The sequence below is a fragment of the Neltuma alba genome, unplaced genomic scaffold (assembly GCF_004799145.2).
Source record: "Neltuma alba isolate B1F8T4 unplaced genomic scaffold, ASM479914v2 tig00011648_pilon, whole genome shotgun sequence".
Classification (NCBI taxonomy): domain Eukaryota; kingdom Viridiplantae; phylum Streptophyta; class Magnoliopsida; order Fabales; family Fabaceae; genus Neltuma; species Neltuma alba.
Window position 1 is genome coordinate 321231 of NW_021636296.1, and position 25462 is coordinate 346692.

The 25462-nt window shown below is 38.4% G+C and overlaps 5 protein-coding genes across 8 annotated transcripts; 3 read left to right on the top strand and 2 right to left on the bottom strand.

Annotated features, from left to right (window-relative positions):
- The first annotated feature begins 3549 nt into the window (after positions 1-3549).
- LOC114716230 (mitogen-activated protein kinase homolog NTF6-like) lies at positions 3550-5916 on the top strand. The gene is made up of 6 exons (XM_028901204.1): positions 3550-3963; positions 4041-4170; positions 4354-4491; positions 4667-4999; positions 5148-5331; positions 5406-5916. Exons 1-6 carry the CDS (start codon positions 3806-3808, stop codon positions 5579-5581), a joined length of 1119 nt encoding a protein of 372 aa, XP_028757037.1. The 5' UTR covers positions 3550-3805; the 3' UTR covers positions 5582-5916.
- LOC114716228 (probable serine/threonine-protein kinase PBL5) lies at positions 5376-21338 on the top strand. Of its 2 annotated transcripts, XM_028901199.1 has the most exons (5): positions 17881-18122; positions 18850-19091; positions 19249-19438; positions 19555-19946; positions 20793-21338. In XM_028901199.1, the coding sequence occupies exons 1-5, from the start codon at positions 18035-18037 to the stop codon at positions 21084-21086; spliced, it is 1206 nt and encodes a 401-aa protein (XP_028757032.1). In that variant the 5' UTR covers positions 17881-18034; the 3' UTR covers positions 21087-21338. The 2 variants fall into 2 exon arrangements, with proteins under 2 accessions (XP_028757033.1, XP_028757032.1); XM_028901200.1 differs by lacking the exons at positions 17881-18122; positions 18850-19091 and adding an exon at positions 5376-5386 and having other exon boundaries at positions 19289-19438.
- On the bottom strand, positions 7679-20641 carry LOC114716229 (enoyl-[acyl-carrier-protein] reductase, mitochondrial). Of its 3 annotated transcripts, XM_028901202.1 has the most exons (10): positions 20631-20641; positions 10691-11055; positions 10447-10578; positions 9860-10003; positions 9667-9769; positions 9345-9444; positions 8810-8886; positions 8637-8715; positions 7976-8094; positions 7679-7834 (listed from the first exon to the last, which is right to left on the bottom strand). In XM_028901202.1, the coding sequence occupies exons 2-10, from the start codon at positions 10968-10970 to the stop codon at positions 7741-7743; spliced, it is 1128 nt and encodes a 375-aa protein (XP_028757035.1). In that variant the 5' UTR covers positions 10971-11055; positions 20631-20641; the 3' UTR covers positions 7679-7740. The 3 variants fall into 3 exon arrangements, with proteins under 3 accessions (XP_028757035.1, XP_028757036.1, XP_028757034.1); XM_028901203.1 differs by lacking the exon at positions 20631-20641 and having other exon boundaries at positions 10480-10578; positions 10691-11112; XM_028901201.1 differs by lacking the exon at positions 20631-20641 and having other exon boundaries at positions 10691-11111.
- Positions 21339-21887: 549 nt separating the features above from the next.
- Positions 21888-23279, top strand: LOC114716232 (uncharacterized). The gene is made up of 2 exons (XM_028901205.1): positions 21888-22288; positions 22653-23279. The coding sequence occupies exons 1-2, from the start codon at positions 22036-22038 to the stop codon at positions 22832-22834; spliced, it is 435 nt and encodes a 144-aa protein (XP_028757038.1). The 5' UTR covers positions 21888-22035; the 3' UTR covers positions 22835-23279.
- LOC114716198 (uncharacterized) lies at positions 23257-24957 on the bottom strand. Its single transcript, XM_028901155.1, has 3 exons — positions 24067-24957; positions 23448-23990; positions 23257-23358 (listed from the first exon to the last, which is right to left on the bottom strand). The coding sequence occupies exons 1-3, from the start codon at positions 24955-24957 to the stop codon at positions 23257-23259; spliced, it is 1536 nt and encodes a 511-aa protein (XP_028756988.1).
- Positions 24958-25462: the final 505 nt, after the last annotated feature.

Here is a 25462-nt window from a genome sequence, read left to right on the forward strand (position 1 = left end):
CTGCTCTGCCAGTTCTCTTCACACATCTAAGCTCCACCACTATTCCTCACTTCCCCCGCCCTTTCTATTAATCGCTTCCATGGACGGCCCCAAATCCGACAACCACACCGTTCAGTCCCTGCCTCCCCGACGAGGCCAGATCAAGGCCAGAATATTCAGGTCTATCTTCAAGTCCGCCAAGGTACTTGCTTGTTCCTCTGCTGGCCACCGTCGCCGCGCCGAAGATGAGGGACTTCCTCTCTCCTCTCCCTCCCTTGCAACGCCAATTTCCAGTGGCTACAATACAGATTCTTGATTTGCCACTCCTGATTTTTTCCCTCTCTGACGAGGTCGATGCTCCATCGATCTCAGTTTTCGTGTTGAGTTCCTGAGAAATTATGCAAGAACTGGCAGTTCTGGATATTGATCCTCTGTATATACGGAATTATGCAGACAGACCCTGTTGTAATTGGATTTCTACGCGTGTATTGGTTGTATAAACATTATTTCGTTTTTTTTAATCTCTTGTATCTGCTCATTACCCATCAAAATTTTCCCAGATGTTGATGGATCACGGTGTGATTTTAGTTGAAAATGGATATGGGGATGCCCCTTTGAACTTTTTCGTGGTTACTGTGCTCAGAGTTGGGTGAGTTGACCGATTCGCCTCGATTCTGATGATGCAGACGCAAATATTCCCCCTTCTCTCAAGAGTTCTCTGCTCATTCTGCTTATTTATCTGTTTATGAAATCTTAGCTGGAGACAGTCAATGGAGTCTTGTGGCGAACGGTTCTTCGAAAATTTAAGATTTTTTTTAAAAACCATTTTCATGCTTCCTTTGATTTCCGCAATTTGACGGACAGCGAAAGAAGTAAAATGTGCTTTTTTGGGATGTCGTCAGACTGGGAATTTCAAAAAGAAAAAAAAAAGCTATTTATATGACTTCAATCCTTAAGTACATGTAACTGTGAGCAGGCCGAAAAAGAAAAAACCTTAAATACGTGTAGTGTGTATGTGGACTACGGTTGTTAAAAATAAAAATAAAAATAAAAAGTTAAAAGCCGTTTATCCGTTGGGGGACTGTTTCCTTTTCGCTGGGGAAGAATTCAACAGTCGTTGAGTCGATCTTTGGCTTCTCGCAGGGGATAAGATTGTTTAAGCAATAAAACACATCCAGTTGGCGTCACCCTGCCTGTATCGATCACTTGTCCCCCCCCCCCCCCCGGGTTGCCGAGAGAACCAGCTTGCATTAATCAAATCCGGTCTCAAGAAACGAACATAACAACCAAATAAATAACAGTAAAAGCATTTTCGCTTGTCTATACTGGACAGGTCGGAAACAAAAATCTGTGGGCCTCAGATTGAAGGTGTATTTGCACCTGAAAGATCATATTTTATCTGTAATCAGTGGATGTAAGAAGCTACTACGTGGATCACAGTATTTCATAATGCCCCGTGTGAGTATTTCAAGTTAGGAAACAAGAATGAGCAAAGATTCAATACCAGTTAATTGTCACGCTGCGATCAAAACGAAGATTAAAAAATGTTTATTAATCACCATCATTGGATTCCCATAAAAATTTAATCTTCTTTTATTATTTATATACGCTGCAACTGCTTCATGTGTGGACAAGGCACAAACAGGACTTGACCATTCAATATATGTCATCTTAACCTTTGCTTTTTTCTGTTTGTCCAGTAACAAAAATCCAGTTTTGATACTCTGGTGTTTTGAAGAATTCCTGCCAGGTTTTTATATTTTTCTCTCTCATTCATAACTTTATTTAATATCGTAAATATATAAAAAAAATTAATTTGAGACTGGTCTAATAAGTTAATAATTATTTTTTAAGTTTTGATTAATTAAATAAAGTGACTTATACGTTGAATCAAAAATAGTATTTTTGAAGGAGGGGTCATCCAATCCACATAACTATTACTATAGTATGACTATCATAATGTTAATAAACCATGGCGTCTTTTATAATGAAGTTACAGAAGTTTACTTTTGTTTAATGCATAAGATATGGCAAACGAACATGCTCTTTTATGTGCAGACCGGGTCAACGGCAAGTTAAATGCATTCATCTGTGGTTTTTAATATAAAAATAGATTTGATTTTTATCTTATTATAAATATAAGACTTTAATATACTATGTTTCTTATACTTATTTAAGGTAATCCTTATAATATTGATAGTTTTAGCCAATGTATTTAATCAGTAAGGATATTTTAAAAAAGATAATACCTATTTATCATAAATAACTAATTTAACTAGTTTTTTAATGTACTCAAATTTGTCAACTAACTCTTATATTAAAAACAGGAGGCAGTATTTAATAATTATAAACTTTTTTCTGTTGTTTGACCGGCTATAAACCTTATGATACAGCTGTAGCATTTGACGTCTGTGGGACCTGATAGTCGTTATGATGCTCTTATATGTTCATTATTAATTTCAACAATAGCATAATAATAACTTTAATAATTCAAACCCATTAAATACAAGACACTGACTATTTTATCTCTTGTATTTATCCATTGTCATTGTTACAAATATAGTTCTACCCATTATACTTTATCAGCAAATAGATTTTAAAAAAATAACATATATTTATTATAAATAACTAATATAACTGATTTTTTTATTATATTTAAATCAGCTAACTAACTCTTGTACTAGTATACTACTATAAAGGACAGGATATATGCAATTTGGAAAAACGAGTGTTTATTTATGTTTTCTTGACTTTTTTAAAAATAACGCGGCCCCTGGAGAAAACAGAAAACCGACCACGTCTTGCGCTTGAAAATTGAAATGATTCGGTCCGGGGTGCCTTGGTGACTAAGAAAATCTGATTTGAGAATACGTCACGGCTTTCGTCACTGAATGAAGTCAGCCAATGAGCGAACAAAGAAACAGAACATGTTTTTTGGTTTTTTCATATCTTGTGTATTCTTCGTATTCTAGTTCCATTTCCTCTCATCTGTAGTCATTTACTTGTATTTATGCATATGAGAGGATATCTTTAAATTCAGGATAATAAGTTCCGGTCAAAAAAAAAATTCAGGATAATAAGCTCTTCGATGGCTGGGGAACGAGCTTTGATGTTATACATTTCCATGATAAAAGATACTCCTCCGGTCCCAATGTAAAATCTAAGCCATTGATTTGAATAAATTAAGCATGTTAGTTAAATTAATTAATGTGATATATTTTTTTTAAAAAATCGTTAGCATATTCTTATATCAGTTCTTATTCAACTTCAACTACTTCATCCGCATCCACGCACACATATGCTCTATGCATATGCATATTCATAAAACAGTCACGAAGTATTATAATTGCATCAGGGTCAGAGCCCACCAATTCTTTGCCGAAGAGGCTTAGAAGGCCCACATGATGTGGGCCAATGGGCCAAAACGGGTCGTTTGGGCCGGTGTCTTTCCTGGGGCTGGGTCATTTATGGGCCACTGTCCCATCTATCCGCGTATCTGCAATTTTTGGTGATGACTACGTGTTTGTTTTCGCGTAGGAACTCGGACAAGTCTTCATAGTTTACTCCGTCGTCTCGTTCCCACTATGGTCTGTGCTCTGCAGTCCACGCGAGATTTGAATTGGAGATTTGAATTTCAAAGTAACGCATCCAATTTCATGGTGGATTTCCCATCATCTTCAAAAGCTAAAGGCACTCAACGGGCTCCGTCAAAGTCCCCCGACGGTCCTACGCTCCCTTCCTTCTTCCTTTATATACCCACTACTCACCCTCCTTCCCCCTTTAACATTCCCCTTTCACTAAAAAGCTTCCTTTCAACCCCTAACACATGGAAAATTCTGAACCCCTCCCGATCAAATCCATGGCGATTCCCTTTCATGGAGGCAAATACGTGAGATTCAACATTCTTGGCAATCCTTTCGATGTTTATGCCAAATATGCGCCTCCTATACAGCCTGTCGGACGCGGCGCTTACGGCATCGTTTGGTATTACTTCATCTCATCCATCCGTTGGTATACTTTAATTTGTCTATCCCCGTTAATCTTTCTGATTGTTAGTGCAGCTGTGCGACGAATTCTGAGACTAAGGAAGAGGTTGCGATTAAGAAGATAGGGAACGCATTCGACAACAGGATCGACGCCAAGAGGACACTTCGTGAAATCAAGCTTCTCAGTCATATGGATCATGACAACGTATGGCTCTTTTACTCTCTGATTGTACTTGCTTCCCTTTTCCCATCTTGTATCATCCAACTATGACAGCATATGCTTGATTTTTCTGCCCCTGTGCATGAGACACTGAAATGACGGCTTTGATTGCACCTGAACTTTGTAGGCTATGTCTTGTACATGACTCTCTTCAATGGTATTGTGCAGATAATTAAAATTAAGGACATCATACGGCCGCCAGAGAGGCAAAATTTTAATGATGTTTACATTGTGTATGAATTGATGGATACTGACCTACACCAGATCATTCGCTCTCCCCAGGATCTCGCAGATGAGCATTGTCAAGTGAGTATCTTGGAATCTTGCGAATGTAATTCTTAGCGTATAAAGTTGAGATGACGGATTGCTAGCTTTATTTTTTCCTCAATTAATTCACTGATTTTGAACTCAAGAGATTCGGTTCGTAAACAGAATATTGTAAAAGACTCCAGCTTATGCTGAATGTTAAATGTCATTGCAGTATTTCCTATATCAGCTCTTGAGAGGATTGAAGTACATACACTCTGCAAATGTGTTGCACCGAGATTTAAAACCAAGCAACTTGCTCCTCAACGCAAACTGTGATCTCAAGATATGCGACTTTGGGCTGGCCAGAACTACCTCTGAGACAGACTTTATGACAGAATATGTCGTGACTCGTTGGTATAGGGCCCCTGAATTGCTATTGAATTGTTCAGAATATACTGCAGCTATTGATGTATGGTCCGTTGGCTGCATTTTGATGGAGATAATTAGAAGGGAGCCTCTATTTCCGGGCAAAGACTATGTTCAGCAGTTGACGCTTATAACAGAGGTATTTTTCTTCTCCCCGTTGACAATTTGAATTCTTAGCATTCTGAACTTTTTGGTAGACAATAGGAGTGCCAGTAACTAGTAAGTGAAGGTCCCGGATGGGTAAAATATTGCTGAACACAGTCCTCATAGTTATCTTCATCAATCAGCTCCTAGGTTCTCCAGATGATTCAGACCTTGGATTCTTGCGAAGCGATAATGCAAAGAAGTATGTTAAACAGCTCCCACGTGTTGAAAAGCAACCCTTCGCATCGAGGTTTCCTGATGTGTCGCCATTGGCAATTGATCTTGCGGAGAAAATGCTGGTTTTCGATCCGTCCAAACGCATAACTGGTACGCCTCTTTTGGTTTGATAATCGTTTCTATCATTCGTTCATTTCCTTGAATTGTATTGTATGTCTGGACAGTGGAAGAAGCGTTGAATCACCCGTATTTGTCAAGTCTTCATGAGATCAACGAGGAGCCCATTTGCCCAACTCCTTTCATCTTTGATTTCGAGCAGACGACTTTAAGCGAAGAAGATATAAAGGATCTCATATGGAGGGAGTCTCTTCACTTTCATCCAGATGAGATGGCGGAATAGTCCAGGAAAATCGGTCCTTTGCTCTTAATGTTTGGTTTTATAAAATATCATATACGAGTTTGGAACTGGTTGGAGAGATGGTGAATGCGATGTTGTAATCTGTATAGTGAGAGTGAAGAGGGAGATAGGTTCACCCGGGATGCAAGTTTCTTTTTCTTATTTTTTCGCTCCTTTTATTTTTCGAGCTTTTGCACCGTCTCATTTTGGTTGACTGTCTGTCTTGCTGAAGCGAGGGTTATATGCCCCACAACCCTTTAGCCCATGGCTTCTCATTGTAGAAAACCAAATGCAGCAATGCCTAAGCCACAATAGTGGTTTTTTGTTTGGTGCTCTTATTGGTTTCTTGTCTCTATCCGTTGACTTCTTCTCTCTCCTTTTTTAAGGGGCATATAAATCCAGTAGTAACGTTGATTCAGATTTGCAATGGCTCTGACACTTGGCGTGTGAACTTGTACGCTCCCTTTTTTAAAACATGGTAAAGAATTACAGAGGATGGTGGAACGTATTGGCTATTGATTTTCCTTTTTCTTAATTTTTTTTAAAATCTTGATATGCACAATCGGTTGAGATGAATGAAAAAAAATGTTCAAATAAGAATTATAGTTACAGTAAGTTTCACTTACACGTTAATCCATAGCATTTACACATCCTCTAATGTCTTGTTAGAGGAAGGACCTAGTAGCAATTAATCTCTTCATTTGAGACCTACTGTAATTCTTTTCATAATAAATTTATGAAAAAAAAGGGTTACATACCCCTAGTAAAACTTTGATATAAATAATCATTATTAGTAATGATAACAAAAACACATCGAGTAATAAATATCTCAACTTAATATTAACGTATGTAATAAAATCAATTACTCCTCCAGTCCTAAATATAAAACCCCTGTACTAGTATGTATGAAGATATCATATTTAGGACCGGAAGAATACTTGGTTTTTGAATTTATTAGAAGGAAGATCGCCTTTAGTATCTTTAAGATTGTCTTGTCCATTGTCATGGCAGTTACTCATGGATTTTTTTTTTTTTGGGGGGCCAACAATTATCTTCAGATCCAATTCTGACACTTGTGCAAAGCCAATCTGCGGAGTTGTGTTGTAAACTTGTAATCATCAAAGTAATGCCACCGGCTACAAAGTTTTCACGTTAATAGTGACATAGTAACATCAATACAGACTAGGGATGCACCGAAGATGTATTGCATATCTACATGCTCGTTTCGTGAGCCTTTCAATTAAACTAAGATCGATGCTCATCAATGTTAGTTGTGAAATTTTCACCGCAGTGTTTGTTGAGAGGTTCGCCACTACTCCCAACTCGCATTCTATACAAGCAAGATCTACAAGATCAATGTGTGGTGTAGTGTACTATGATTGCCAGATGACAGACTAAGGGGGTGTTTGGATGGAGCCAAACCATGGTTTGCAGAATAGCTTCTGGAGAATAGATTTTGGAGAGAATAGATTTTAAAAGAATAGCTTTTCTGAAAAAGTGATTCTGATAAAGTGAGAGTGTTTGGATAGTTGTTGTCAGAAGTGCTTTTTTATATGTGGAAATTACTAAAAAGGACATAAGTTTAAATGATAATTACATATAAGATATATTTCATAATATATGTTTATTTGAAGTAAATAAATAATATTAATACAAAAATTAATACGTATATATATTAATAAAATAAATAAAAATGTTTTTTTGCAAAATGATTTAATAAAATAATTAAATATGTATATATATTAATAAATAATATATATTAATAAAATAATTAAAATTAAAACGTATATATATATTAACAAAATAAGTAAATATGTTTTTTTGTAAAATATATTATTTAACCTCACCCTCACAGACTCGGTCACTCCCCTCCCCTGATTGACGATCAGATTCCTGGGCCCACCAACAATCAATTATTTGAAGCAAGCAGAAGCAGCCCTCCGTCTCATTATCCGAAACCAAGGTTTTGAGGGACAAAACCATGGTTTCCCTCAAAACCATGGTTTCAGTTTTTTGAGGGGTGTTTGGCAAATTTTTTTCCAAACCATGGTTTGGAGACCCAAACCATGGTTTGGGAGGAGAGCCAAACACCCCCTAAATTCCTTTCCCAAAGGCTTACCCTATACCAAGTCTCAACAAACTCCTAGCTCCTACTTAAATGTTTAGAATATGATCACTTGTTTAGGTTGGCTCCCGAGTTTGCCGAGAGCCTTATCCAATGCTGTCTTGAAATGGTCAAAGGGAACCAGTTCCATCCTGCAAAGAGGGTGGACAATATATCAAATTGATCCGTTGACACAATGAGGAACATCAAGCGAACAGTTCATGCAAAGAAATAATAAAATCCAAGAGCTAATTGTTAATTTACAATTTGAATTCGGTAGGCAGAAGACATACTCATATTTCAACTTCCCATCTCGCACAAGACCCAGAAGCCTGTCTATCATTTTTCTGCTCTCTCCAGCTTTATCTGCAGTTATCCACTTCTGCAACCAGAAACCCCTCAGGGAAAGATCCTGCACATATGTAGTTTTAAAATTCAGTTACAAATTATAAGCCAGAGCAAGATTCTATAGTCTACCAAAGCATACAGGCACATAATATCGATAACTCAATTCGTCATAAACAAAAGTAATCAAATAGGAGGATATTCCAAGATGAAACTCTATTCTGACTCTTGGAACGCCTTACATCTATTGTCAACAGAATGTGACCTCTCACACCCTTTGAGAGAGGAAATTGCGGACATAAGATTCATCATCTTCTCCAACAGGGATCTGGAAATTCATCATGCTTATAGAGAGACAATTATGTGTGCTGACTACCTAGCGAAGAATGCTCATGGGACGTCCAGGGAGTTGAATCTGGTTCATATACCCCCGGCCTTTTGTTTGGATCAAATGTATCATGATTTAGGAAATAGCTTAGGATCTCTGTCTCCTAGGAGTTAGTCTGATGACTTAGTTTTACTTTGAAGCTGAGCTTGCCCTGTTATTAATTAGAGGAAAAAAAACGTAATCAAATAGGAGAATGAAGAAAGTACGTGGAAGTTATTAACCTTAAATATGAAGGATGAAGTTGACACTGTGATAGGCTTCTTAGACATTCCACCATATGTCACCAATGTTCCTCCCTGTCTGCAAGGCATAAAATTACTTAAATTCAAGAAAGAATACTTATTTCAACAACACGAAAGAGTTGCAACTCTTTAACCAGCTTTCCATGTTATACCTCAAAAATTTGAGAACCAGGGAAGCTGAATTCCCACCAACGCAGTTGAATCCCAATGAAGGTTCAGGCATATCACCCTATCGTGTCATGACCAAAAAGAAAATCGCTCTATAATATCAATGAGATGTAAAGTAAACCATTTGACACTCATAAAGGCATTAATTCTACAAATAAATTTTATAAACGACGCGCAGTAAAAATAATACTTGTGTGATGCTCTAATAGGAGTGCAAAAAAATGAAAGGGGAGGAGGGAGGCAAACAATTTATCTATACTTGACGCGTGATTTGACACATTGTCAACTTCTAGCCACTCCTACCATTTTCACTCTTACAAACCACACAGAGTCTAAGGAATGCCATCACAAACGGTACAGGTCGAAATGTATCCAGACTACTCTTCTACATACCTGCTTTTCAGTTGGGAAAAAAGATAATAACTATTATCAACATTCAACTGAATAAATTAACGTTTATTCCAGTGATAAGAAGCCACCAACCAAATCAACAATGATATGTCAAGACTCGGAAGATACCAAGAGACTCTTGACGTTCTTCACTTCCAACTGGCTCTCAGTATAAACTTCATCAGCTCCCAATTTCTTAAGTTTTTCCTTTACTTCATCAATCCCTGCCCTGCCAAGAATTGAGTTGGCGTGCAAGAATAAGACTCCTCATAATTATTATTTCCAACAGCAGAGGAAAAAAAAGCAAGAAATTTCAACTTCTGGTTTTAATATAAGATAATGCAATAAAATTAAGACAGAATAAGCTTCGATCTCAATGTTTTAGCTAAGCTTCAACAAACGTTGACATTCAGAAGCTCATAATACCTACAATGAACCATCAAATCAGTACCTGTCCCTTACTATGTTGATGTTGTGAACACCCCGAGATTGTGCAATCTGAATGACGCACTTACCAACCATGCTTGTAGCCCCATTTTGCACAATAGAATCTCCTGTTGGTATCCACGATACGAAGTTCAATCAAGCATCAATTACTCAACTCCACAATGAAAATTTATTGAATTTGTAGACAACTGCAGTACCTGGATTCAAAGTAGTGTAATCTTCAAGCATCCTCAGGGCAGTCAAAGGATTGACAGTAATTGTAGCAGCATATTCTATGGGCACATCCTTATTTATTTTATGCCACACATTCTGATCTTTGACAATGTATGTTTGCCATGTCCCTGTGCCAGAGGAAAATCAAGTACCTTTTGATACGATCAGAGAACGCAAAGGGTTCAATGGGATGTTTCTACATTCCAATTAGAGAAGAAAATATGATTTTCTCAACCTCTTGACACATGATATGCTTTTTGAACCAATTTTGTGCGTATGAACTGAAGATATTTGAACCGGGCAGTTTTTTAGATTGCCAGTACGAAGTCTTCTAATCTGCTCAGGTTGCAATTGAATTCGAGTTATAGGAACGGGGACAAGCGGCGTCAGTGCATTTATTTCCAATTCTATGACCTCAGAGCGACTTAGAATAAAAGCTTAAATTCGTGTAACACGGACAATAGCAGGCATACTAACTCATAAAAAGGTCTAATTAATAAATTTTAGAATCATATTTATTAATCGAATATGAAAGAAATATCAAATGGTGAAATCAGCGAGAGAGGCGCACCAAAAGAAGGTGGAGAAGGAATAACCCAATCACCAGGAGATAGAGCTGTAACTGCAGAGCCCACTGAATGCACCTCTCCGATGCCTTCATACCCACCAATAGCTGGTAGTGGCGGTCTCACAGGATACACACCTTCAAGTAAACACCATATTATTCCAAAGTCGTCCATTCGATGAACGAACCCTAACACAAATAGTCATTATGGAAAGCAAAATAACGTAAAATTAGTAGCAGGATAGCAAACCTTCAATCCTATTGATATCGGAGGGATTGATAGGAGCAGCAAGCATCTTGACGCACACATCATTCTCTTTGATTTCAAAGGGAGGAAGGCCTATCAACTTGGTGACGGAGTCAGGCGAGCCGTGAAGCTCGTAGACAACAGCCTTGGAAGGTGGCGATACAGCGGATGAGAATGCTCGCACGCTTTGGGATTGGGCACCATAAGTTAACTTCCGTGTTAAGCCGAAGAGCAAAGATGATCCTTTTCCAGCTTTCCCACCCAGCGATCGCCACAATGCCATCACTCTCAGTCTGTGCTTCTCTCTCTAAGGATTCTTCCGGACAAATTCTCCACCCCGCTCAGCTCAGAACTTAATCAGCAGATCACTGCTCAGCTACAAAATATGTGTGGATCTCCATGTTAAGAGCAGCCTGCAAGGAAGGTGATCGTCGCTCATTTCAAAACTTCTATTTGGTACTTTCCATCTTTAAAATGGGTTAAGGAGGCCCGTTAGTCCGGATGGGACATGCTATTGTGATGGGCAGCACAGCATGGGATGTGTTTTTGAAAGCTTGGGCCTACTTTCTTGTTTCGTGTTCTGGGCCAACGCCCTTGAGGAAAAACTCTGAGAGATTTGTGTTGTAACAAGTGTTGGTCTAAGTACCAACAGAATTTGGATCTAATAAAAAGAGTTAGTTTCTCACAGTATGATGAACTAAAATTTGAATCCCTACTGTAATAGGTACCCACATTTAGTGTCAGTTAGTGTCTTGAATATGATTGCCTCCAATATGATGATACCTATGCTTTAGCCAAAAAAAAAGTGTTGGTCTAGGTGGGAGGGATTTGGACACCTTAAGCATCATATTTTAGGTTCGATATTTGAGGTGATATGTATAGAAAAAATATTGTTGGAACCTAATAGTATCTCAAGAGATTAGTCTCTTACTGTTCAAGTGAGGGGATATTCTGGACAGAAGAGGAAAAAAAAAAAGCGGATTTGAAACTTGAGGCTGGTACTGTTGAAAACTTAAACGGACTCATCGTTGATTGCTTTTGGGAAGTTAGTTCAGATGAACTGGATCGCAAAATTCTGTGATGATGGTGTGTAATGCGTGGGTGCATTGCGAGTTTGAAGAAGGCCAATGACGCGGGCACAGAAACTGAAACATATATTGAAGGCAAATAAACCTTCATTCTGAACGCCATCCTAGTACAACACGAGTCAAAAAGTAAGCACGCAGGAAAAATATTATAGTACCAATTTATGTGAACATGTTTATAACGCCCGAATAAATACTTGTGAGTACAGTTCCTAGGAATGGAAGAGAAGCTCCTAGGAAACACCCAATATTTTATCTCGTCAACTTAGCCAGCTTGTGTTCTGCTGCCCCCAACCTGACAAGGTCAGTGTGGGATTATCACATGGTCAAAAAGTTTCTCGAAGAAATATTTTTGATGAATAGAGTGAACGCACTTGCAAGTTGCGAAGGAAAATAATAATAATAATTATTATTATATATTTTGTCAATTACAGGTTTAGAGAGGTCACTAAATTGTTAATAGATTTGAATATGTGGTACTGCTGACTCCTGATATACGGGTAAAACTTGTTGGACGCAGGACAGATTAAGGGTATCTGGGGTTAGTTAGCCAACCTAATATTATTTATTCCCGCTTCCTATCCTACCCACATCGTCCAATGCAGCTCTTCCTCACAGCTCACGCCTCGCTATTCAATTTTTTTAACCCAAACCAAAAAAAAAAAAAGGGCAACCGGACAGCGATTGATTTCTCATGCCCCAACATTCTCATTGGTCCGCTGTTCCTTGCGGTTTGACCGTCTTGCCCCACCACTTTTCCCACCCTAGAAAATGCACGGACTTACCCGCTGTCCTCTGGGCCCACATCAATTTCGAATGGATTAAAGGCAATGTGGGCCGCCCTATACTTCTTTTATTTATTTAATTTTTTAAAAATGAAGGGGAAATTAGAATTAGTTCTATGTTGACCCTCTAGGAAGATCCATGCCGTTCAACGTGGCGCACATGCTCTTTTTCATTGGCCATCCTCTGCTTCCACAACCCTCTCTCTTGCTTCCAAATTATGGGGATGAGAATTTGTTTACGAAATGAGGCGTGTAATCCACACAAAATAAAAAGGGGCCAAATTAAATTCGGATTCTGGAGCACCCCCATTTAAGCGGCCATACTGGAGTAGGGTTGATGGATAATGCAGAGTTTTGCACTTGGGGTTTGTAGAATCACAAGGTTGCAATTTGAATATCTGAGTTTCACTTCAACTAACTAAAACACCGGTTTTACAAATAACAGGGCCGGTGCATAAACTTCCAATCAATAAGACTACCTAACACTTAGTCTGTAATTTAATAGGGTTTAAATTTGGACCGACAATTAACCCTAATCATTACCGAATCATCCATGTATAAGCATGTTTTACTCTCAATTCTCAAATACCATATGCAATCCTTAATATAATAGCTAAGAGTTAGTTTGATTTTTAACTTGGTTCTCAATATAAAATCTAAATCCACTTTGTCTTTCATATTTATCTTTTTTTTTTTAACTAATTCTTATAGTAGCTGTACATATTAAGGTTTCATTAAATGGTACTTTTAACTAATACAAATAATGAGTAAGGGTGTTTTAAGAAAGACAATACCTATTTATTACAAATAACTAATTTAATTAATTTTCTTAACATCTTTAAATTAGTTAAGTACGGCTAGTTTCTTACTTTCTTTTGCTGATAAACAACAAAACTTAATGAGGATAATTTTGCAGAAGAAGTAGGAATAATCACTTTGAGTCTTTGAGCACTGATACTACTGGCAGCCTCATCTTCCTGGCCGGTCCGAGGGGGATGGTTTTATATATATATATATATATATATATATATATATATATATATATATAGAAGAAGGTAGGTGGGCGCCATAAACATAATAGAGCATTTGCCTTCACCGAGCTATTGGTGATTGATTAATCATAGATTACCTTTATGCACACTCACTCTAATCATGGCTCACTACGCATACATGCAATTGGCTTCCCATTCAACGGATACCCCAAGTCACCATCCTCTTTAATCACTAAAGTGCAGTACCCACTTCCTGCTCTTATAATATATTTAATTAAATTACGCTAACGAACATTTGATCCATCCATATCAAATCAATACCATCATTTTCGTACCTCAGACGATTATTTAAATATTTTCGACTGTTCAAAGTACGATTTTTCCCCCGCCCCATCGAAACCTTTAGTCACGAAGTTAATTTCATTCCCTATCACCATGGTACATAGGATATTGTGTTGCACTTGATTAGATATAGCGAATTTAGCATCCCAAACTATTAAAAAAAGTAGATTGTTGGGTATAAATGAAAAATAACAACATGAATTGTTGAATATATTAGGAAAGTAGTATCATCATAAATAAAATTAATATAGTATATACTTAAAATTAAGCTCTTGCTTAAAATAATGACGAGAAATACTTAATATATCATCATTAACTCAAATGTTTATTTTCTTTAATTGGGAAAAGGAGAATTTATATGAGGGACACGTATGGAAGTAGAATTTCTCTGCTAATGGTTCTGTAGCCTATTAATATATATAATTTCCTTGTAAGTTGGGATCGAGTTGTGTGAGTCCCATTTGTCGTCTTAAATGATCATTAGTGCATGCTTCCTCTGATTCAAAGAAGGAGAAGAAGAAGCTCTAAGATATCTGGTCTCTTTTTGTTAAATCATAGACGGCCGTTTCTGATGAATTATTAGTAAATATCCATTAGCAGAGTAGGAAACCGATATTTGAGCACTAAAATACAAAAAGAAAACTACAGTCACTCATTGAATAGGAAATGCAACACATAGGGAGCAAAAGAAAGCAAGGAATACAAGAGAATGAAGTCGAAGTTGGTCAACCTCCCATTATTAATCGCTAAAATATAATAAAAAAAAATCAGTTTCATACTATCATCCATATGATATAGCCTAACTGCCCACGACTCTCAATTTGTCCGCTCTAGCCTTTATGACGTCCCATGCACAGAGCACACAACACACACAGCCACACACACTTGCAGAACGAATATTACTTTTTCTTCGACAAGGACATTATGTGCATGCACACTTGGCTCTATATTTACATGTTTCTTAAAAGTTCTTAAAATAATGCAGATAAAACTGAGAGGAGACGCATGGCGAGATGGAGATGGTGGGGGGAGGCTAGCTGATGGATCCAAAATCGCAGGATTGACCTCAAAGCAGACGACACGTGTATGGATATGATAACCCGAAATGTCTTGTACGAGAGATCATATTTATTTGAAAACCGTGGCAACGTTTGAATGGAAGAGAGTTCAATCCCAATTCTGATCACGTCTCTTTCAAAAAACCCTTCCTTACGCTTATATATTTTATTACTAATCCAATCAGATTATTCCGCCTCATCTCATTTTCCTGCCTTGTCACTCTGGTTTCCTTTGTTTTGGGTCATCCCCTCGTCTTTAATTTCTCATTACTTCTTCTCCCACGCGTAATATTTTAATTAAATGCTGGAACTTTCTAGACCACCCTGGTGATGAGTCCTCTTTCTTTGCCATTTTCTTTTTGGGTTGGCCGGTTTTTCTGTTATTTGTCTTCATCCTCACGTTCTTTAATTAGACTGCAAAATGACACTCCCGCTAATTAATCTAAAATTGTCTATTAATAAAACCAAAATCCCTCTACATATGTTTTTTTCCCTTCCACTCCATGTCATGCCCAAACGAAGATTATATAGGCAGTTTTTGGTATGGCAACCTTTTCAAGTGAAATCCACTTATAAGAGTGAAGTTTCTCAAGCTAGAATAATTATGATAATGAGCCGCAGCAGTTTGGAAATAATTATTTTTCTGTGAACGTATTGCAGATAGCGAGGTTTTCTACAACTTCTGAAGATATATTGATATTCATGTTTTTACGCGGGCGTAGATTTTTAGTGTAATAATTTAAAGAGCTTTGTTTTCTTTCAGAAAATATAATTAATTAAATACCTTGTTTTCTATGGAACTCTTCCGGGGATTTAAGGATGAAGTAATTAAGAAGTTATTTCGAATGCCTCTTTCTCTTCCTACTCGAGAATGGGAAAAATAAAAAATGCATAATAAATAATACTCCTTTGGTCCTAAGTATAAGATCCTTATATATAGTACAAAAAATATCTTATATTTAGGATCGAAAGAGTAATTTGTTTGGAGATAACACACAGGGTTAAATGGCGGGGATTGAACAATTATTGAAACATGTTACAAATAAAGAAGTAATTAACATAGCCAAAGGGAAAAAGGGGTAGATATAATGATGAGAAGGAGGAGGAATCCAAATTGAATTGCAAAAATAAGTAAAATGATGCCACTTCTCGGAATTTCTTATACGTAAATCTTCTTCTACATACGTACGCGGCCGATCACTGCTCACGCCTGTCTGTTTGTGTACGTGTTTGTGAGAGAGAATTAATTAGTGGCAGATTTTTTTTAAAAATTAATTAGGTGGGAGAAGAATTTAAAATAGGAGCCAAAGTCAAATATCAAATGAAACATTTTCAGTGTCCCACCTTACATTCCTGCTCAACATGATTCCGGCCAGCGCGCGCCGTGCTTTAATTATACATGGTGCTTAAACAAATTTGGCAGGCACGAAGATGAAATTAAGAATCATGGCAACAAAATAATAAGAAGATGAGATATTAAAATAGAACAAAATAAATTATAAATAAACGTCATTTATTTATAGGTACGAATATAAAATATTAAGCATCTTGGCAATAACCATGTGTTTTGCTTTTAATATTTATCAAACAATGTAAATATTGTTTCATCCACAGCTGGGCAATACCGGCGACAATTTTATTTTTGGTAAAGAATACAGGTGACAAGTTAATTCATCAGCTCTTTCCAATACTTTATGAATATCTTCTAAGTTAGTTGGCAGTCAAATCTACCAATTTTAATTAAGTTGGTCGGCCTCATTTAATAAATTTATGTTCCACCATAGGTTACAGGTTTTCATTCATCCCCAGGCTGAATGATCCCCTGCGCACAGGCATGCAAAAACATAAAATATTCCCCTTATATGTTGTGTAAAATCGAAGAATTTTATTTACTGACTCCTATTGGTTTATACTTAAAGGATTAGTTATAATTTAATCCTCTCAAAGTTACCCGTAATTTATAGTCACGGATCTTTTTATAATCACCAACTGAGTTTAGAGACAAGAAGATTTATAAATATCACAACTCGACTGACAATTATAAAATTTTAACTTGCAAGTTTAAATTTTTTTATTTAACATGCAAATATAATGTTGTTGGAAATATCTACATTTAACTTTATAACCTAATTTTTCTTATCTTCTGTTAGGATGAGGATTTATGGTTAATTTTAAGAATTCAACTACTACTGAAAAAAAATACCCCCTATTTATGACAAACGCGTTCAACAGAAGGCAAAGTAAACATGCCAGTACTACTCGGTAAGTTGAAAACGGAACCAGTGATCCGGTATGGCCGAGTTCATCTGAAACCGCCTAACGTTAATTAATTTGTTGGCAGTTCTCACCGGTGACGGCGCCGTCAAGGCCGCCGAGCTGGAACGCGTTCGGCTCCAATCGTTCCGTTAGGGGGCCGATGTGGAAGTGCGATGCGCGTAGGCAAGGTGGGCCCCACTTTCGGCGTCATCGCGTGGGCCCTAGTGAATGGTTCGAGATGTTGACCTTTCTTGCCATTTCATGGGAAGGAGATCGGACGGTTCAGAAGAGCGCGTTGGTGTGATCTGTACGCCACCGGCGGACTATACCTTCTACGAAAGACAAAGATCCATTGCAGTTGCGATGCACACCAGCTCGCACCAAATCGATGAACAGCAGCTGCCTTGCGCCACGTCAGCGTAGCAATGTCTGATAAAACGAGTAGAAGGCAGCTCAGCGTAGAGCCGAAAGAGTCCGTGAGCCGATGATATTAAACTAAAAGGGCTTGGCGCATTCAACCAACTCCGGAGCTGATTATGCCCCTCGTATTATGGAAATGACAGAAAACTCCAATCTCTTTTTCGTGGCGTCTCTTTATTAGCGAGTATAAAATTTTTTATTACAATTCATGCTCATCTCATGTAAACCCTGAAAACATTAAAGCACCAGGAACATCGCCCAAAACTTCAGAAGTGCCCCTCTCTCTCTCCCCTGCTGTTTCTGCCCTCTCTTTCCTTCCAAGTCTTTGACACTCGATTGCCTGTATTTTCATGCTCTGGTCTCTGTTCTAGGCTTCGTTTTCTTGGCGCGCCTTAGACTGAGAGGGATTATGGGTTGCTTTTGTTTTGCAAAGAAATCAAGCAGAAAATCGCAGGCCAACGACTATAGCCAGAGCGCAAAGCCCAACAATCACACAGGTGCTGGTTAATTTTTTCGATGATCTTGATTTAATTTACTTGAATGTTCAGATAACACGCATTTGGCTAATCGACTGAACAAACTGATTACCCATTCTCTGTGATCATGGTGATCTTTATTTTTTCTTGTTTTCTGAGTAATCTACCTTTTTCTTTTTCCAAAGATTCTAGACATGGCTATGTCCTGAACTCATCAATGTTCATTCTTCCCGGCTCGTCGTATGCCATCTCTCTCAGTCCTTTTTTCTGGGTATGAAAATCAAGTGCACCTCCTTTGTTTTATTTTGGTGGAATGTTTCCCAGGAAAAAAAAAAAAACAGTTTTCTTTGGAAACGGAAAGAAAATTGTGAACTTGGTTTTTATGTAATTTATGTTCAGTATCAAGATTAATCGTGGTGGTCGGTGTTAACGTTCTCCTCTGATATTCCTAATCTTTCTCAGAAGTCATCGGATAAATTTTGACATCTATTGTCTATTTCGAAGTATTCATATAGGCCATGCTTCATTCTTCTTTCTCTCGGTCGCTTGCGTTTTTGAAAATACTCAAAGGGTAATCGAAAGTCGGGCTTGTCTTTTTGCACTTTGTTTACTTTTAAATTTTGATGGTTGTGGGTTCTCCAGTCATCTCGAATACAAGTCATTTCCTTTTTGATAAGTTGCATTAACTTGGACGCCTAGTGTCTCGTCGGATCCCTTTACCTTGGGCGCATTTTTGCATTTCTTACAGATACGGTGAAAGTTGATTTGAATGTGAATGTGACGAAGGAAGCTCATTCTAAGGGTGATCAACTTTCTCAGGATGTGAAGAGATTAAATTTATCGGACAATGGAGACACTAGTGGTAGCACGGCTCAGACTTTTACTTTTGATGAACTTGCAGCGGCAACAGGAAATTTTAGGTCGGATTGCTTTTTGGGAGAAGGAGGGTTTGGCAAGGTTTACAAGGGGCATTTGCAGAGAATAGACCAGGTTGGTTTGGGATTGAACAAAACTTATCAGTGAAATATTAATCTGGTCCAGCCGTTCTAATATATTGTGTTTTGTGCTCTTGTGCATCACGTTACTGTGCATATCTAAGGTTTCTGTCGAGTTGCAATGCGATTAAGATTTGTTATTTTTAATGCAGGTTGTGGCTATAAAGCAACTTGACCCTAATGGACTTCAAGGAATTCGGGAATTTGTTGTTGAGGTTTTGACACTTGGTCAAGCAGACCACCCTAATCTTGTGAAATTGATTGGGTTTTGTGCTGATGGAGATCAGAGACTATTGGTCTATGAGTACATGCCATTAGGATCTTTGGAGAACCACTTGCATGGTATATACTATGATCCTAATATCTCATTTTTCTTCAGATAGAATCTACACTCAGCAAGTTTTCTTTTTTTAAAATCACCATTGCATTGCTTATTGATATCCCCCATTCCACCTCAGATCTTCCACCCGGTAGAAAACCACTTGACTGGAACACGAGAATGCAAATAGCAGCCGGAGCTGCAAAGGGCTTGGAGTATTTACATGAGAAAATGAAGCCCCCGGTCATATACCGTGATTTGAAATGCTCAAACATCTTATTAGGTGAAGGATATCATCCCAAGTTATCTGATTTTGGTTTGGCCAAAGTAGGCCCAAGCGGCGATAAGACACATGTTTCAACAAGGGTTATGGGCACGTATGGTTACTGTGCTCCAGATTATGCAATGACGGGTCAGTTGACGTTCAAGTCAGACATCTACAGCTTTGGCGTTGTTCTTTTGGAGCTCATCACAGGCAGGAAAGCCATTGATAACGCTAGACCTGCCAAAGAACAAAATCTGGTTGCATGGGTATGTCAATGCTTGCTTATTCAGGGTTACCACTGAAGTCCATGTTAGTTGATTTACTTTTGCAGATATTTCCTTTCTTATTATCTTGTGGTAAAGAAATAGAACTGCAAGTGCAAATGCTCATAAATCTGTGGCACTAGTTTTGATTGGGCATCAGTTTTTTCATATTACCTTACATTTTGCCAGGGTTATGCTAAGAACTAGAACCATAGTTGGCATTCAGTTGAAAGAACCAAAGGTGGAGGCTTTATATGTGCTTGCACTCCTCAAAAATTTCAGAGAAGATAGCCTACTTAACTATTTATTGGTTGCATCTTTGATTTTTTTTTTTTGGTCCTCCGATGGTCTGATGTGAAACGCCTGAGACAGACAATTTTCTGAAACTTGCTGACTGAATTATGAATTATCTGCTCATTAATTTTCCATAAGGAAATTGGCGCTTTCTATTAACTTCTCCCTCCCTGCCATGGGCCTCAAAAAAAGAAAATACCCCTGCAAAATTACTGAGAATCCCATTCGTGTGTCAATTTATTCATTTGTTTGCTCTTGAATACCACATGTTCTGGTTGAACGTTTCATTTGCATATTTTCCTTCTGTTGTTATCTCACCTATGTGAAACGAAACCTAACTGTCAATGTGGAGCTTGGATGGTTCTGGTGTATATCTTGGATTGTGCACAACACAGACATATTTTTCAAGAATTTTTTAAACTCCTGTTCTTCATGGAATGCAATTTTTCTTTACATACGCTTAGAACACAGTTATGTTCTTTTTGTGTGCTTCTGAAAAAAGTTATGTGAATTGAGAAAAAAATAAGTAACTTGGGTTTTATGTGGTGTTTGCAGGCAAGGCCGTTGTTCAAAGACAGGAGAAAATTCTCCCAAATGGTAGACCCATTGCTGGAAGGCCAGTATCCCGTGAGAGGTTTGTACCAAGCTCTGGCTATTGCTGCCATGTGTGTTCAAGAGCAGCCTAATATGCGGCCTGTGATAACCGACGTGGTTACCGCATTAAACTACCTTGCCTCCCAGAGATATGATCCCCGAACTCATCATCAAGTACACAACTCCAGAAGAAGGGATGACGATCAAACACATCTTGCTCGTAATGGTTCTTCCTCGGACAGATCATCAGATTAAGAATATTTGTGCTTGTTCATATGTCAGTGTGCCTTGCTATCAATTTTTGCTTCACAGAAGATAACAAGGCGCTTTTACAATCTTTTGTTCTATTTTTTATATATATATAAAAAGAAAATTTTCTGATATTTCCTCTGGGTGTACATGTGAGCTGCCTTCCTTGTATTAAGAAGCCTCTTCGTAGGATTTTTTCCTTTTGCCCATTTATTATGAGAATTCAGCCTCAGTCATAATAAATGACTTCTTCCAGCCCACATCTTGAACTTACTCATGCTTTAACAATGATCTAGACCTCGTTACACAAGTTGCCGCACCGATGATTGTCTTTATCCCGTGTTTGAGTTCAGCAATTATATTGAAATTATTATATGCATATAAAATTTAGATAGAGAAACGGCCACTCCTAAATTCATAACTCTATACGCCCCTGCTTACGAAGGCTCTGAGTTTCTCTCCCCCAAAAATGGAAGGAGGACAGTTTAGCAGAGAATGGATAAAAATGACAGTTACTGGGATGAGAAACTGAGGTCCGTACACATCCATAAACTACCCCTCTGAGAACGGCGCTAACTAACAGAGATCACGTCACGTGTATTGCTATATTTCCATATAAAATAAGTGCGGTCTCTTTTTATTTTTCATCTGCTTAATGACACGTGGATAGTACAATTATCAAATGCCACCTACATATATTTTATACACCCTGCTGGTGAGTGTGTAATATCAAGGCCAGTGGCAGGCGGATAATTACCTCGGCGCTTTGGCCATCCACATGCGTTGCCCGCTTAACCAATTTCCCGCCCGAAAGTTTGCTGATTAACTAAACGAGCAGGGAACCCCCAAGCCTTGGAATTATTAACTGACACAGTTTTCTTCCATTTTATCATTGCAAAACGCCAACACTCACTCTCTTCTTCTTCTGAATCTGTGTGAGGGCGATAACATTCAGATGCAGCAAAGGACCTCAAATGCGAGTTCTCGCGGCTCTGGCGAGCACAGAGCCGTCAATCTCGGCGATCCTTCACAAACAAAGCGAGGAAAAACAGACGGTGATGATACGTCCGGCCCTCCACTTTACGATACGCGAAGCACCAATGGAAAGAGAAAGGTTTCCTTATCACGATCGGCAGAGAAATGGCTTCACGCTATTCCTTTGATTCTGCTGCTTTGCCTTTTCCTGCTTTGGTTCAATTATTTTCCAGGTATAAATTTCAACACAACTGTGCTTGTTATCCTCATATTGTTTTACTTTCTTCGTATTCTGACTTGTTCTAATCTACTGTTCTATCATCTTTCAAGCGTGTACCTTGTATTCAAATAAATTATAGTTGCTGATTGCTAATAGTTTTCTACAAGATAATCAACTTTCATTCCATTCTTCGCTGTTATTCCTAGTGTAAATCTCGGTTGTTCGATCGAACAAGTACTTTTGCCACTTCTGTGGTCATTAAATAGGCTTAGTAGCCCTTGGGCTATTTGTTTATCATAAAATTACTGTTCATTCGGAATTTTCTTCAATTTTCTAACAAAGTCTTCTCTATAAATTGTTTGGACTTTTGAAAACAGTGAATGTGACGGTTAGAGATGGTAGAACTACAGTCATACATCAGATTCATGCACCGCTGCCTAACACTACACATGCTGATCTCGCCATATTAGTGGTGTCCGCACCACCAATCTTGTCACTTGCTCAAAATCTGTCACACCACAATGAAACTTCCTTGCATTTGGTGAGCTCGCCTAATTGAAACATCATTTTCTTCCAATGAATAAGGTGTCAGGGTTTGAAGTTTTACCGAACTTTGTGTCAATTCATCTCCGATAAGTTTGAGATGCTCTATTGGACAAGACAGCAAAATTAGCTGAACCTATGTTTCTTTGCAAGAACCATATTTTGGTTCTGTTGCCCTGGTTGAACTTGTTATGTAGAATACATGCCAAAACGAACTATCACTACTGACATGCCTTTTTGAATTTACATGGCGGAAATGGAAAACAATATGCACTGGACGGCAAAATTGTAGCTTGTATTTCATGGTCAGTAACAATATCTCAATTTGTGTTTCGTGGACCTTCTGATGCAATCGTAATCTTAGGATTTAGGAAAATGACTAGAAGCTATTTCTTTATCTATACGCCTTGAATAATGAACTATATGTACCTTTCCATGCTACAATTCAGCCACTTCACCATCTCGACAATTGCCCACCCATATGTACATGGTTGATCTTCGATGTGATGGCAGAACTCTACAACAGTCCCTCCTTGGCGACTGCAAAGGAAGTTTATTAAATATGGACGGAAATGTATCTACGTTATTGTAAATCATTTTATCTCATTTGAATCATTGAGAATCCGTACCTTTTGCCAGCGAAAAGGATCTGGTTGCTTTAAAACAACAATGGAGTTGATTTTTTCCGGAGTTTCCATTTCCCCCTGGCAAAAAGGAAGTCTAGATTTCTCACGAGTATATGTCCCAACAATTTGTTTACTGGCTCGATCGTATCGAGACGTGTTTATGTAGAAAATGAAGGGTTTTCGACAGCGGTAATGGGAAACAGGCCTCGTGTTGAAGGAGTATCCGTTGTAATCAGCTTTTTTGAACCAATTGAGAAAGGTTCTCGAGGGCATCTCTAATTCTCTTGGGGACAATACTCCCTTGAGGACTTGAACCACGTAGCCCCACGATACAGAGATGGACCAGTATCTGCTTCTGTCGTAGCAGATTGATTGCTGCATTATGCTGGACGAGTCCATCTTGATGGATTGCATCAGGTGTCTGAGGCCTTGTACTCTGTTCATTCGGGGGAATATGGGTTCCACAACATCAAGGTGGTGCATTGTCACTAGTGGGGTCACGGGATGTGCCCCCAGGAGGCCTAATAGGTTTCCGTGCACATCATACTGCACAACCAAGACATAAACAAGTAAGAAGCAAAACCACTGACCATTTCCATCCAATAATATTAATTAGTGTTACCTGATGAAACCCAAGTTCCTTGGTTAGCGGCACACCTATCTCAGCCATGCAAGCTTGAATTCGGTCATCGCTGCCATATAAACCCGGGTATCGCTGAATGCAACGATCCTGTACGTTGGCCAACTCCTTGGCCAATGGATAGCTTATAGCGAATCCTCCTCCACCATATGCCATGGAATAAGAGAAGTATATATTCTGAGCATGACTCTCTGATGAGCTCCCAATATAGTAGAAGTGTCTGTGATCGTACTTGGAAAGAATTCTGACTACATTATTTACCACAAACACTGTGTCATCGTCTCCCATCACGAACCACCTCACATCCTTCATCCCAAGCTTGAATGTCTCGGTTACTACCCTTGAAATCCTCAGTGCAGATCTATCCCCCTGAGGGTTCGTATATTTGAAATTTGAGGTGTCTCCAGAAATTCGAATCTGGGGCAGCCCCTCGTCACTTTTAGTACTTACTTTTCCATCCAACCAGACTATCCCTCTGGTTACGTTAGGCTTCCACCATATCTTTATGTATTCCTTTCTGGTATCCCACAATTTGGATGAAGCTGCTATCCCAAACACAATGTGTTTGAGTTCGGTGTCCTGCCTTTTAGATAACAGAGGGGGCGGTGATCTAACTGTAAGGTTCTTTTCTTTTGTTTCTTCGCCTCTGCCAGCTTTCTCTTGGTCGTTAATGGTAGCTGAGGATGTGTTAGTCAGATGAAAGTGTTTCGTGGAGGCGTCATCTAAATGTGGGGAACAATCTCGATGCTCATTCTGAAAGAGGACGAGGTTGGAGGAGTAGAGGATGTATAGCATGATCATCGCCAGAATGAACCAAGAGATTATACTTGTAGAGCCTATCTGGATCATTTGTTGCTGGCAAGCAGAGTACATTTGGTTCCAAACTGATTTTTTCTCTTCCACGATCTTTCAGGTGGTTGAAGCTCAGAATTCATCGGATCATGCAGAGGGAGAGAGAATAGTTACTAATTTGCGTTTTTTCCCCCCCGGTGCGGGCTTTTCGTGCTTCTAGGTGAGGTTTGCTGATGCGCTCAAATAATAGAACTTTTTTTTTTCCCCTTTTTTAGTCTTGTTATTCCAAAAAAAAAAAAGATCATTTTTTTTTCCAAAAAATGAAATGCACTGAGGTTGGGAGGTTTTAGGAGCCCAATTATAAACGGGCAGCTCGAAGCCCGGATATAATGCCTCTCCTTTTGCCAGGAAGAGCTCGATCACATGTTGAACTCTGGAAACCCCCTTCGGTTCTTCCGCTTGAAATGGGTTTTATTTTCATGGCAATATATTAGCCCTCCTAATTCTTAATATAAAAATAGTTTAACTTTTAATTTGATTCTAAACATAAGATCCTAATTTATTTTATCTTTTATATCTTTTTATT

Coding starts and splice junctions, on each gene's coding strand:
- LOC114716230 (XM_028901204.1), top strand. CDS start 3,806: ATGGAAAATTCTGAACCCCTCCCGATCAAATCCATGGCGATTCCCTTT. Junction 3,964..4,040: donor GGCGCTTACGGCATCGTTTG/GTATTACTTCAT, acceptor TTGTTAGTGCAG/CTGTGCGACGAATTCTGAGA. Junction 5,000..5,147: donor AGTTGACGCTTATAACAGAG/GTATTTTTCTTC, acceptor TTCATCAATCAG/CTCCTAGGTTCTCCAGATGA.
- LOC114716228 (XM_028901199.1), top strand. CDS start 18,035: ATGGGTTGCTTTTGTTTTGCAAAGAAATCAAGCAGAAAATCGCAGGCC. Junction 18,123..18,849: donor AAAGCCCAACAATCACACAG/GTGCTGGTTAAT, acceptor CATTTCTTACAG/ATACGGTGAAAGTTGATTTG. Junction 19,092..19,248: donor ATTTGCAGAGAATAGACCAG/GTTGGTTTGGGA, acceptor TTTTTAATGCAG/GTTGTGGCTATAAAGCAACT.
- LOC114716229 (XM_028901202.1), bottom strand. CDS start 10,970: ATGGCATTGTGGCGATCGCTGGGTGGGAAAGCTGGAAAAGGATCATCT. Junction 9,445..9,666: donor ATCAACATAGTAAGGGACAG/GTACTGATTTGA, acceptor AATTCTTGGCAG/GGCAGGGATTGATGAAGTAA. Junction 7,835..7,975: donor GATGGGAAGTTGAAATATGA/GTATGTCTTCTG, acceptor CCCTCTTTGCAG/GATGGAACTGGTTCCCTTTG.
- LOC114716198 (XM_028901155.1), bottom strand. CDS start 24,957: ATGTACTCTGCTTGCCAGCAACAAATGATCCAGATAGGCTCTACAAGT. Junction 23,991..24,066: donor AGGAACTTGGGTTTCATCAG/GTAACACTAATT, acceptor TTGGTTGTGCAG/TATGATGTGCACGGAAACCT. Junction 23,359..23,447: donor ATCCTTTTCGCTGGCAAAAG/GTACGGATTCTC, acceptor CTTCCTTTGCAG/TCGCCAAGGAGGGACTGTTG.
- LOC114716232 (XM_028901205.1), top strand. CDS start 22,036: ATGCAGCAAAGGACCTCAAATGCGAGTTCTCGCGGCTCTGGCGAGCAC. Junction 22,289..22,652: donor TTGGTTCAATTATTTTCCAG/GTATAAATTTCA, acceptor TTTTGAAAACAG/TGAATGTGACGGTTAGAGAT.